The sequence below is a fragment of the Mustela nivalis genome (assembly GCF_964662115.1).
Source record: "Mustela nivalis genome assembly, chromosome: 17".
Classification (NCBI taxonomy): Eukaryota; Metazoa; Chordata; class Mammalia; order Carnivora; family Mustelidae; genus Mustela; species Mustela nivalis.
The window spans coordinates 19,944,646-19,958,757 of record NC_139036.1 but is presented as its reverse complement, the minus strand read 5'-3'; the positions used below and the strand labels follow the sequence as shown (position 1 = coordinate 19,958,757).

The following is a 14,112-nucleotide window of genomic DNA, read 5'->3' as shown; positions in this document are numbered from 1 at the left end:
GTGGGGCTCGATCCCAGGACTCTGGGATCATGAGCTGAGCCGAAGGCAGAGGCTTTAACCCACTGAGCCACCCAGGCGCCCCTAGGATCTTATTTTTAAGTAGTCATTACATCCAGAGTAGGGCTTCAATTTCCAACCCTGAGATAAAGGGTTTCATGCTTTACCAATGGAGTCAGCTAGGTGCCTCAATTAATCCTTACTAAAAGGAAGTGGAGCTTTAATCAGGGGGTCAAAAGTTATGATAGTAATCCTCAACACCTATATCCTAAAGAAGATTGAGATGAAGTTTCTTTTTGTTTTTAAAGATTTTATTTTATTTTATTTATTTGACAGACAGAGATCACAAGTAGGCAGAGAGGCAGGCAGAGAGAGAAGTGGAAGCAGGTTCCCTGCTAAGCAGAGAGCCCGACGTAGGGCTCGATCCCAGGACCCTGGAATCATGACCTGAGCCGAAGGCAGAGGCTTTAAACCACTGAGCCACCCAGGCGCCCCGAGATGAAATTTCTTATAGAAAAAACTCTGCAGGGGCACCTGGGTGGCTCAGTCGATTAGCCTTCCACTTAGGTCAGCATCCTGGACTCCCGGGATCAAGTCCTGCATGGGACTTCCTACTCAGCAGGGAGTGCTCTGCACCTCCCCTGCTCATGTGCACTCTGTCTCTCTCATTCTCTCTCTCATGCTCTCTCTCTCAATCTCTCTCTCTCTCAAAAAAAAAAAAAAAATCTTTAAAAGAAAGAGGGGAGGGAAGGAAGGAAGAACGAATAAACGAATGAACACATTCAGCAACGCTGAGGATGGGCCTGAGGTTTCAAATTTTCTTTAAGGCTTCAAGATTCAAGGTTATGAAATTAAAATTTTAAGAGCCATAACATAAAGAAAAACCCAACACCCACCTGGGTTAGAGGTTTATCTCATATTCCTCCGCTAGGAAGAAGACTGATAAAATCTAATAATCTAATTTAATTCATGAAGTTAATCAGAGAAATGTAATTTAAAATGGCAGTTTGTACATAATACCCTAATATTAGAATTGGCAGCAGTTCCAGTGTTTCCTCAGTCTCCAAATTTTGGAGAATTTGGAATAGATGACTGAAATAAGATAATAATTCAGGTGTCTCTGACTAACTCCAGTTCTCACTGAAAAGGATACCAATGAAGTTTATTCTACTTATCCAGCCAAAATAATATCTTGAATTTTGAAGCTTCGCAACAATAGCAACTGAGAAAATTATTCCAATTTCGAATGCTTAAATTTGGATCCTATTACAAGTGTCAAGTAGACTCCACTCAGCAATCTAAGGACTGAGAGGTCTGAGAAGTCAGATGCCTCTGCTTTATTTCTGGTAAGAACCCAACCTGTTTGCAAAGCTCATCTACTAAAGAATGATGTTAAAACTTCTACCAGGGGCACCTGGGTGCCTCAGTGGGTTAAAGCCTCTGCCTTCACCACAGGTCATGATCCCAGGGTCCTGGGATTGAGCCCCGCATCAGGCTCTCTGCTCAGTGGGGAGCCTGCACCCTACCCTACCCCTGCCTGCCTCTCTGCCTACTTGTGATCTCTGTCAAATAAATAAATAAAATCTTAAAACAAAAAACACACAAAGCTTTTCTCAGTAACTAATTTAGATGCTTATAATCTGATTACAAGTAGTCCACAAGCACCGCATGATAAAATAACTTCTGTCCTCAGCATCATCCAACATCAAGAAATCCTACTCCTTAAGCTTACACTGCACCTTTGCCTTTAATTTCTTTTCACCAAGTCTTACATCATGCTACTGCATGCAATGTTTATCCTTAAGGAAGCCACATTACAAAGTCCCAATGTCTAGACAGGCAGCTCACCCCATCCATCAGAGAGAAAGGTTTCAAAAGTATGTAAATATTAAATTCTAGCCAAAAGAACAAAGCAAAGTCATTATCTAAAATTAAAACAGACTTCAGATGTGACACTAATAAACTAAAGAACACTGTTTTCAAAAGCAATAGAGCTTGAGGGAGTCTCAGGATTCTATTTTTTTTTTGTTGTTGTTTATCTCTATGATATTCTTAAATTAAAAAAATCTCTGGATTATATTCTGCGTAACCATTAAAAACAGATTTACTTGTTGACATGGAAAGATATTCAAAATAAAGTGTGAAGAAAGCTGGTTATAAGTCAGCATTTATATTTTTATCTCATTCTTGTTTAAAAAAAAAAAGGTGCTGACATATACTCTTTTCTTCACTCAATTCTGAGCTCAGTAGAAACCTTCATAGTTATAAAGGTCAGTAGTAAAACCTTTTCATCATTGTTCAAAACTGATTAGCCTTTTATATGCACACATTTCTTCCAATTTCATTCATCCACAGGCAAGTCCTCAGTTATCCACTTTTTTTTTTTTTTTTAAAGATTTTATTTATTTATTTGACAGGCAGAGAGAGAGGAGAGGCAGGCAGAGAGAGAGGAGGAAGCAGGCTCCCTGCTGAGCAGAGAGCCCGATGTGGGACTCGATCCCAGGACCCTGAGATCATGACCCGAGCCGAAGGCAGCGGCCTAATCCACTGAGCCACCCAGGCGCCCCTATCCACTTTTTGAAAACACACAAACACCCCTCCTCACCCCCCAGACATAGGTCTTATTGTTTTAAGGATTTTATTTATTTATTTGAGAGAGAGCATGAGTTGGGGGAGAAGCAGAGGGAAAAGGACAAGCAGACTCCACACTGAGTGTGGAGCCTGATGCAGGGCTCAATCCTGTAACCTGGAGATCACAACTCTAGCCGAAATAAAGAGTCAGGTGCTTAAACAGTGAGCCACCCAAGGCTCCCCAAGTCTTGTTTTAAATAATTTTATACTTTTGCTTCTCAGAAATACAGAGATCAATCAGGGAGACTAGTAGGTCTTCTGATACTCAAATTTGGCTATTTTAATCACTGATCCACTTCAGTAAGAGCAGAGGTCAGAATATCTGACATACCCTTATACACACACACGCACATACACATGCACACAGGAAAGACTGGAAGGATGCTTATCCAAATTGCTAAGAATGATTTTCTCAGAATATAGGATATAAAGTGATTTTTACTTTCTTCCTTACACCTTCCTGTATTTAGAAAAAATACTCATTTTCACTTTGGGAAAACATCAACGTATCATAAAAAAACAAAGCCAAAAAAGCCCTTATTTTCTTAAACTCTCCTGCAAAGTACTCAAAAAACATCTCCTTGTATCTTTTCAGCACCTTAATGCTAATTAGGAATATAAAAGTTACTTCAAATGTTAGGAAAGTTTTTTTTTATATCCCAGTCTTTTTTTTTTTTTATTAAATGGGTCTTTGGTAATGTGCAAGAGTAACTAAAAAACCATGGTCTTCATTTTGCCAGCTACGGTTTTCCTAAGTACTGAACTTAATGCTTGTATTAAGTATTAATGCGTGTATTTGGAATGCAAAGCTTCCCTAGAGGAAAAAATGGTTTAGTCTTATTTTCAATGCTAAAGCAAAATGTGGGATTTGGTGCCACTATCTGTTGTTGGGTTATTAAAAAAATAAGGGCAGGACTTTCAGTTGACTGTCAAACTTTTAACCTTATGTACAGGCCCCAGGATGAGAATTTCAGCATTCCAAATTTAACTCAAAACAAAAGGCCTTGCTTTGAGTCTACAAATGCTCCTTTCAGTTAGAAAAGTGCTAATTTGTCCAAAGTCACACAATGTATTCACTCATTTTCTTGAAGATGACTCACTCAATAATCTGAAACATAATGACTATGTGTTTGTAACAATTCAAAACAACTGTAAAATGGCTTGTCATTTAAACTGAATTAATTCAGAGGCATCAGTTACATTTTCTGAATTTATATTTTATAAATGTAAAGCAGTTGAAGTTGCATATTTTAGCAGGGCAAGAAAAAAAGTTAATTGCCAACTCTGCCTTCCCGAACTGCTTCTTTAATGCTCTCCTGTGGTTAAAATTATTTTAATGTTTAGAAGTGCAATCTAAATTCCAGAAGGTTATCAAGGAGAAAAAGATAAAGTGATGACAGACCTTGACTTGAACTCTACAAAACCACACAATTTTGGGGAAACTATATACATGGATCTGACGGACATCAAGTGTGCGCAAGTGACCATTACTATGGGTTTTAGAGCAGGGGTTCTCAAAGCACGACTCCTGGATCAGCAGCATCAACATGGATGGAAAACTTGTTAAAAATGCAAATAATTACTACCTCCCCCTCCCCAAATCAAACACTGTGGGTGGAATCCAGCAAAGGGTGGGGGGAGTTCAACAAAGCTCTGCAGGTGATTCTGATGTACTCTAAGGTTTGAGTATCCCTGCGTGAGAATGTGAATGCTTTAAGAACTGTACACCACCTTTGTTCACTTACAAAGAAGTGTTTAAGATAGACATATATAAAAGTATAGACAAGATTTACATAAATGTATGATGTGATTCTCAAATTAGGATATAAAATAATTATGTAAGGATTTCTTATTTTATGTTCTTTAAATTTCAAAGGCTGTTTCTCACTCAACAAAAATTTGTGGCCATTTTAAGATGATGATAGAGGCAGCATTTGAGAGGGAAAAAATGACAGAATTTGAACCCAGAATGATTAAGTGAATGAAAAATCAGTTAATTACCACAGAATTCAGAGACCTGATCAATTTTTTACAGTCATTCTTGTATTCTACTTATTATTTCTCTTCCTGTCCAGAGCATAGAGATCAACCATTTGAATTTAACATGCCGACAGAAACCCAGTTTCCAAATTACCACCCCAACCTAGAAGAGCCGATCACCTCATGGTTAGATGACTGCAATAACTACCTAGCACATCTCCATGACTTAAGGTGGTTTCTTCCTCCCCACTATTCTGTATTAGCTTCTGAAGAATCTCTTGCTCTTTTTTTTTTCTTTTCTTTCTTTCTTTTTTAGTAATCTCTATACCCAATGTGGGCCTCAAACTCACAATGCAGAGATACTCTACTCTACTGACTGAGCAAGCCAGGTGCCCCTCTCTTAAATACTGTAGCTATTCCACATAATTCATTGCTCCAAACCTTGTAATGTTTCACACTACTGCTTACTGAACAGGTAGAGGTACTACCTCCAACTATTAATAATATAGAGGGTCAGATAGGGAATATAAATGAGTATAGTAGGCCATATGGGTAGAAATGCTCTTCACTTTTCATAAAGAAACATACTCATACCATCTTTGTTTTCCTATTTTAATTAAATGTTCTACTATAAGAAAAGTAACAGTGAAAAAATGATGACAAATGGAGACACTTGGCTTTAGAGGCTAGGAGACAATAGAATATATGCAGATTATGGTAAGTTAAGAACCCAGGCCATACCCATGCCTGCCCCTTTGGATCTAGCAAGTTTTATCAGGCGAGCATAAGGTCCCAGTATTGCCGGAGTTTTAGATTTTTGAAGACAAGCTCCAAGTATGGATTTTTATGTGAAATCATTCAACTTTAAAATTTTGGCTTGGAGTGAAAAACAATACCACTATGGTCCAAATAAAATATATCTGCCATTTTGAGTCCTCTAGTTTGGAGCATTAAATCCCTATTTAAATGCCCTGTTTTCTGGTATCTTATCTTCCTTATAGTAACAATAATCCCCAGATTTGGGCAGCATTTTATACTCTTCAATATGCTTTCAGGTTCAGTTGATCCTCTCAACTGTGAGACGTAGAGAGGAGATGAGAAAGCAGGCTCAGACAAACTAAGCAACCAACATCACATGAGGAGCAAAAGCCTAAGCCCAGGTATCCTTTCCCTGAGACCCGCACAAATCCCTGGCCCTTTTACTCTGTCCTTGTCCAACTTTACATGTGTTTTTGCCTCAGTCAGGCCCTCATGTAGAAGGACGGACTTCCTTCTTTCTGCCAATCTAAATTCATCATCTTTTAAGACCCAGCTCAAGCTCTACTGTATACAGAAAACCTTTCTAACTAGGGCAAGTCTTCGAGTATTCTTTCTTCTGAACTTCAGTTGTTGTTATAGTCAGTAACCTACAAACTGGTGCTTATCAACAGCCTTGAATCATCAAATTATTTCACATAATTTCACATTAGTTTATATTCCCAGTGACATTCTAAGCTCTTGGATGGTGCGGACATGTAATCCTTTTTTGTACCACATAGCTCCCAGCACTCTGTTGCGACATAATAATGACTGCTTAATGTTTGCCATCTTAGACAGTCTTTTGAGTAAGACTTACAATGATAACACTAACTTACCAGCCTGATGTTATCTTCTGGGCGGAGTAATATGAACATTGCTTGGAGATGCTGTTGGAGATCACCTGGTGAAATTTATGAAACAAAAAATAATTATTCTGCATTGTAATGCTAATAGAGAGGATTCCTTCTACATTACTAACCAGTATAAAAGAAAGTTCTGGGTCACTGAACAACTATAATTAGACACAGAAATTAAGTGTCTTATATATAATTATTAACTTTAAGTGGAAAGACAGAATGGTAGACTGCATCTCTATACATTCACTTTTAGCCTATACTACATTAAAATTTGCTTTATGTTTGTCCAGTGCAAGATACACTTGAAACCAGTATCAGTTTTGTACTATCGTGGATATTGATGAAAGCAATGGTGAGATGTGTTGGGCTGTGCTTTCAGGCCCACTAAAGCAGCAAGGAGGGAATCCTGAAAAGTGTGATGAACGGGTTTAGAATTACCTCCAACTTTAAAAAAAGCTAACTATTTTGCCATTCTTATTTCTGTAAATCTTCAGTTGCACTTAACCTAAGAAGATTTTTAGATTCCCCTTAGAATAATGTCAGTGGTTTAAAATGATTTCCATATTAGTGGCTGATTTTCAAGAAAGAGTACTTTCATTAAATATAGCGGGTCCCAAGAAATAAATATTCCACTGAACCTAAAGTTAGGTCCTTTAATGTGGCCAACCATTATTTGAATACATACGTGTTTCTACACATTCCCCAAAACTAAATTGAATTTTTTTGTATTAAAGTATTATAGATTTTCTCATACTCCTTATTCTATGCTAGAAAACCTGGGGCTTTGGCTAGTAGAAGATAATTAGATAACGTACTGTTATAAATGATGATAATCCGAGAACAAAAAACTTCATTCATGCCCACCCAGGTCCAGCTCTTTAACAGTCTAAAGTGACTGACATAGCCACCTGATCACAGATGCCAGTGGAACCTGTTCTCATACTCGTCTTGAAATCTACATACAAAATCTTCCTCCACGTAACTTCAACTGTTAACTGTGAGATGAAATACTATTATGTGCAAGAAGTGGTAAGGGGCAGGAAGAAAGAAAAGTAGGTTAGCGAACAGGTACTTGTTTAAAAGGTCAGCAAGTCTGAAAGCCTCTCCTTTCCCCCAACCCTTTTCTTCTCTTAAAGAATAGTTTTCTTGCCTCCCCCAACCCCCATCTCCAGTTCAATGCTGGCTTCTGACCAATTCCATTACTGCAGAATCTTTCAACTTGCAAAATTAAAAAGGCGAATCATCGTGTTTGGTCAGGTCTGTTCTAGCACATTTCAAACCCACAGACACAATGTAAGTCTCATTTGTAAGAACCAGTATCGGCTCATAGGTATAAAACCAAGAGAAATGAAGACATATGTTTACACAAGAACGTATACATAAAGATTCACAGCAGCATTATTTGTAACAGCCAAAAATTGGAAACAACTCAGATGTCTATCAACTGGTGAGTGGAAAAATAAAATGTGGCATATCTATACACTAGAATATTATTTGGTCATAAAAAGGAATGAAGTACTGACACATACTATAATGTAAATGACCCTTGAAAGCATTATGCTAAATAAAAGGAGCCTGTCTCAAAAGATCATTTATATAATTCCACTTATATGGAACACCCAGAATGGGCAAATCTATAGACAGAGAAAATAAATTAGTGGTTGCTTAGGATTGGCAGGGAGGGTGGAAGACATAGGAAATGACTGCTAATGGGTAAGTGAGTTTCTTCTGTGGGGTGATGAAAATGTTCTAAAGTTACAGTGATGGTTGTACAACTCTATACATATGAAAAACAAACAAACAAACAAACAAACAACAAAACCCAACGATGAGTGCAAACTTTAAATGGGTAAATTAGGTGAATTATATGGTATGTGAATTGTATCTCAATAAAACTGTAAAAAAACAAATAAAAAAGAACAAGTGTGGGAAGACAGAGTGTTAGGTATAAACAATGAAGAGTGACTTAAGTTATACGTTATAACTGAGTTAAGCAGCTGAGGCTTTTTAAAAATTAAGATTCCTTCCGTTCTATCAATACAAACGACCTAAGATTTTTAGGATGATGAACCTGTAGAGGACAACCATTTCTAGGTAAATAGTGGACGTAAGAACCTACTCCAAGTGTTATTGGTCCAAAGATCCAGCTGGCTTCTTGGAAGGTCAGGCAAAAGTCAGGAAGGCCTATCCCTACGGTAAGGCTTCTTACGTGAGCTGGGTATGTGGAAACTCAGGTTTGTTAGTGGTGAAAAGTACTGCCGGTAAGCAAACTGGGAATTTGCTACTGGAAAACCTTAAGTGATAAGTCACATAAGAATTCATTAGAGTATTCTTGTACCATATTATTTTTCCAACACAAATTTATTGAACACTTACTACATATATAATGTATTCTGTTAAATGCCAAAAAAATAGTGAGAGTGAAAGACAAGTGATTATAGCACAATACAATGCTTTTTTTTCACTATTACAAGACTGTTGGAGAAATGGAGATAAGGTTGTCAGCCTTTTAGAACAAAAGGCAAAGAAACCAAGAAAGGAATGGTATATGTGGAACTTTACCTGCATGCTTGTTGCGTCTGTGGCTAATTCTTGGTGTGGATGAGCCATTTCCCCGTGGCAGAAAAAGGGCAGCACCTTTGACAGTTAGAAAGCTCTCGCTGATGCTGTAAGGGAAAAAGTCAAAATGAAATGGATTATTTAAGGAAGGAAATCAGAGTATGATGGAGATACATTTTGGGATTATTCTCTCTTCCATCTTCCAAAGTTCCAATTTCATAGGATGAAGTAAAAATAGAATCAAGAGAGACCCTTTTATTTACACAAACCCATCTAGTCTAGACAGTTTTTCTGAAACCTACGATATTCTATATATATCACATGGTAGCAGTTAAGAATAAAGGCTTGGGAAACAAAAAAGAGGGTAATGGCTCTGAAGTCAGATCGCCCGGGTTCGAATCCTGACTCTGCTACTTCTTACCTGAGTGAATTTTAGGTGACCTAAGTTTCCTTATGGGTAAAATACAGGTAATAAAATGAAGCTATTGTGCAGAGTCAACAAGGATACAGTTTCTTAGAGTAGTGCCCTTGTGCAGACGGATTTTTGAATTCAAAATGCAACTAAGGTATACAACTCTCAGTTTTGCTTTAGTAGTATCTCTAGAAATGAAGCTCGCCGACACATCTGAGAACACTTTAGTTGCTTTTAAAACTCCCAAAGCTCTACCATGAATTTAATTCTTAGTGTTTTAAATGATTGCATTTTAAGGTACATAAACATGGGTTACACAAATATCAATACTATAGAAACATCTTCATTTTTTAAAAAGATTTTATTTATTTCACAGAGAGATAGAGAGCACAAGTAGGCAGAGTGGCAGGCAGAGGGAAAGAAATAATAAGAAATAATCTCCCCTGAGCAGGAAGCCCTATTCGAGGCTTAATCCCAGAACCCTGGGATCAGGCCTGAGCTGAAGGCAGCCGCTTAAATGACTGAGCCATCCAGGCGATCTGGGAACATCTTTAGATAAGACAAGCATAAAGGTATAAATGCTTAAACTGGAGGAAACTGGAAACCCTCATCTTAATTCTTTTTTTTTCTTTTTAAAGATTTATTTGAGAGAGAGAGAGTGCACACGGAAGTAGGGAGGTAGATGAGGGAGGGGAGCCCAAGACCCTGAGATCATGATGTGAGCCAAAAATCAAGAGTTGGGCACTCAACCAACTGAGCCACTCAGGTTCACCTCTTATCTCTATTCTTTTTATTTATTTATTTTTAAAAGATTTATAGATTTGAGAAAGAGAGAGACAGAATGGTGGGGAGGGGCAGAGGGAGAGAGAAACTCTAAGCAGACTCCATGCTGACCAAAGAGCTGGCTGTGCGGCTGGATCCCATGACCCTGAAATCATGACCCAGGCTGAAAACAAGAGTCTGACGTTCAACTGACTGTGCCACCCATGAGTCCCTCATCTTAATTCTTAAATGTAGTATTTTTAACTTGTGACAGACAGATTGATAGGCAGCCATTTTCTGTGTGTTTTAAATAACTGGAAGCATAGTTAAAATTTTATACATCAAATGACTGCTATTAAATGTTGCAGGTGAGATGTGGTTATTTTTAGTTTACTTGAAATGATTAGCTAAAGGGGGAGAGGGGGAAACAAATTTTGAAATTTGGAAAATGCTAAGTTTTCTGGTAAGAAATTTTAATTTTTATTTACATTTTCTTTAAGATATAAAAGGTTGATAATTTATGTAGTTAAACTGAACCATAACCATCGGTGATCAGAGAGCAGGTAATTGCAGCCCATGGAAAAAGTTATGACCTAGGAATTTAAAAAATAAGATCCTGAAGTTTTTGTTTAATTGCATCAATTTCTATATTTATGAGAATTTATAAACTGCAGTAAGTTCTGAATGAGATTAATCTTGTCTAATATAAGTAAATGTGTCTATAGACTGTGATCTCTCTAAACTAAAAAGTACAGTACTTGGAACTGTGTTCTTTTGATTATAGTGTTGATAAAGTACTAATACACACAGAAAATGAAGGAATTACACAGTGTAAAAAAAAAAAAAAAGTAGTGTCCTTAACAAATATTAGTTATTGTTACTGGGTCTGTGATTATCATAACAGCATCTGATTAGGTTCTAATCAGATGTAAATGATGTTACAATATTTAAGTTACTAATAATAGACTCAAAGTTTGCCAAAAAATTTTTGTTTAAAATACACACACACCATGCTGAAGTGTTACTCAAAACTTTACTTTCACTGACTTGGCATTCCCACATGCAGTGAAAGGATGACACAGGAAATCGGTTTAACCTATGGAGTTTGCCATGTTAATACCATTTTTCATGTAAATGACAGCTCAACAGAGGTGGAGATTTACTGTTCAGAATAGCAGTAATATAATTACTAGTAAATATCCACAGAAAAGAGAAAATATATTGGAACTATTTCATACCAACAGACTAAGCCTTTTAAATGGGAGTGCCTGGGTGGCCCAGTGGATTAAGCCCCTGCCTTTGGCTCAGATCATGATCTCAGGGTCCTGGGATCGAGCCTCGCATTGGGCTCTCCGCTCAGCAGAGAGCCTGCTTCCCCTCTACCTTTCTGCCTACTTGTGATCTCTCTCTCTGTGTCAAATAAATAAATAAAATCTTAAAAAAAAAATGTTACTCACAAACTTTGAAAAGGATAGAACTTCTAAAACATTAATGGCAAAATTTAGAATCATATAATGGGGGGTTCCAAGTTTGCTTATAAGTATGTTTATGCAGAGTTAGCTAATGTATTATAAATTACGCTGCCTACTCAACATTTCTGCTTGGAAATCCAATTGGTGTCTCAAATTTACATTGACAAAACAAAGCTCTGGAGTCCCTATAAACCTGATCCCTAGTCTTATCCACCCAAATTGTTTGAGCCAAATACTTGACAGTCATCCTTGGTTTCTCTTTTTTCCTGCAATAATATGTATCCTAATTCATCAGCAAGACCTGAGGGCTATACTTCCAAATATATCTTGAGTCTGCCTACTTAGTTCTATTACTACTCTGACAATGTCCATGGCACCATCATTTTTCAAAACTTAGATCATTGTTAAAGGGTTTTTTTTTTTTCAAGCTTTTTATTATAGAAAATTACAAACATAAACAGAAATAGAGGGGATGATATAATGAACCTCCATATTCTCTCACATTTCAGCTTTAATCCAAGGCCAATCTTTGTTTCTTCTGAGTCCTTACTCTCTTTACCTTGTCCCTGAAGTGAAACTAATCCCAGACATTCTATCAGCAAAAAGTCTCTTAACTAGCCTGTCTGCAACCACTTCTGCACTGCTGCTATCCACTTACCAAAGAGCAACCAGAGGGATTCTATATATACAAAATACACAGATATATCATGTGTTTCCCTTTGTACTTACAAAGAAAAGCTGAAGTCTTTAGCTTAGACTTCAAGGCCCTGTAACATCCAATAATACATTACTTTTCTGATTTTGTACTACCTCCCCTTTTGTTCACTTGCTATAGTTGCACTGGTCTCTTTTATTTCTTCTGTGTTTCAGGCCCCTTCTTAGGTCCTTTGTGTTTTTTCTTCTCTTTAAAAAAAAAAAGATTTTATTTATTTGAGAGAGAGAGGGAGAACATGCAGGGGAGGGGCAGAGAGAAGGGGAGAAGCAGGCTCCCTGCTGACAGGGAGCCCAAGACACAAGGGGCTCAATCCCAGAACCCTGGGATAATGATCGAGCCAAAGGCGGGCGCTCAACCAACTGAGCCACCCAGGCACCTTATGCTTTTTATTTTCTACGTGGGATAATTTTCTCTTGGCCTGTCACTATTTGAGCCACAGCTCCAGTATCATCACCTCTTCCCCATCCCAGTCATACTCTATCCTTATTTACTTGTATACTTGATTATGGTTATCTCCTTATGAGAGAATATAAGCTCAATGAAGAGTGAGGATTTTATTTTGCTCAGTACATAATCCTCAACATTGGAAATAGTGCCAAATGCATATTAGGTGATCAATAGCTATTTAAGGATGAATCAATTCATCCCAGAGTTCTTCCCACACAGTTTTAGCTGTCCTGTCATTGCAGCAGGAAATGTAATTTAGGACAAGGAAACAGAAATCCTGTAATTTCACATGTAAAAAATAATTGTTACAGAACTCAATATATGTGGCAGATTAATGGATTGTAAATACAAATGTCTGATGATACATTAATTGGCAAATAAAATTAAATCACCTCTATATTGTTGTCAGTCGTTGACTCAACTTTATCCTTTAAGTAAGAGGCATAAAGCTGATAAACTTTTGAACTAACTTGCCAAATAGATTGGAACATGTCTTCTAAAAACAAATACAAGAAGTCATGGATGCCACTTTAAAAATCTGCATGCTGGCTGGGAGGGGCCGCCTTTATTTTGTTTTGTTTTCATCTTTAAATAAAGCATTACGCTCTTGTGGTCTGTTGCACAAGTCTTGTCTCTTGTTACGTTCGTGGTATGCACATGTCACCCTGTTGTGGGTCACTGTGTTTCAGTCACATTACGGGAACAACCTAAAACAAAATGTCTTGAGTGACAGGATGAGTGGGGTACACCACAGACAGGAAATGAAATTCACACTTCTGCCAACACAGCAACTGTCTGCTTTACCAAATGAAAATATTAAAAAAATACAGACTAATATTCTACCTATCACCAGACAAAGTTACAGCTATGTGCACTTTGGTTTCCGGTAAGCAAAGTGGTCTCAACATCCACAAAAGAAGTGTATTTGTAGAGAGCTTAAAACAACCAAGCATACTTCAGTCGTTCCTTTTGTGAGACAGAAGTAGTTTCTCTTTGACAAACACTAGCTTAAGAACAAACTTCCTGGTTTGATACATTTATTGTTGCTCATGCTTTAAAGCAAACCTAAGTGTGTTCTTTAAAATGTGTGTAGTGCTTTCACACTGGGTTAGGTGGAACCAAGGACCCTTGGTTAATTCAAAGCTACCTGGAAAATTCCTGATGGTGAAAGAAAGACCAGGAGTCAAACTCACATACAGTATAAAAGAAAAGATGTTTTTCTATTGGAATCATTTACACAAATCTCAATGAACTTTTCTGATACAACAAAAATGCACAGCAGATACACCTGTGTCAAATAAATAAGTAATAAATAAGTCAGGAGACTGTCCTAGTAGGTATGGTACTGGCTCCCAGAGAGTCATGGCAGACACACTCTGGATGGTACAGTCAATTCTCTTTTATTCTGTGGTCCCAGATTAGGACTCTCCAGTTATCATGAAAGTGGCATATACTGTTGGTTACAGGGATCAGGAATAAAAG

General features: G+C 37.5%; 2 protein-coding genes across 2 annotated transcripts in view; both read right to left on the bottom strand.

Annotated features, from left to right (window-relative positions):
* Positions 1-14,112, bottom strand: part of SSH2 (slingshot protein phosphatase 2) — a 252,619-nt gene that overhangs the window by 53,098 nt on the left and 185,409 nt on the right. The window contains exons 4-5 of the mRNA XM_082708526.1: positions 8,826-8,929; positions 6,243-6,307 (exon numbers count right to left, since the gene is read on the bottom strand). Coding sequence (XP_082564652.1) covers positions 6,243-6,307; positions 8,826-8,929 — 169 coding nt within the window. The remainder of the gene's footprint in view (positions 1-6,242; positions 6,308-8,825; positions 8,930-14,112) is intronic.
* Positions 1-14,112, bottom strand: part of ALDOC (aldolase, fructose-bisphosphate C) — a 1,020,901-nt gene that overhangs the window by 998,825 nt on the left and 7,964 nt on the right. The window lies entirely within an intron of this gene.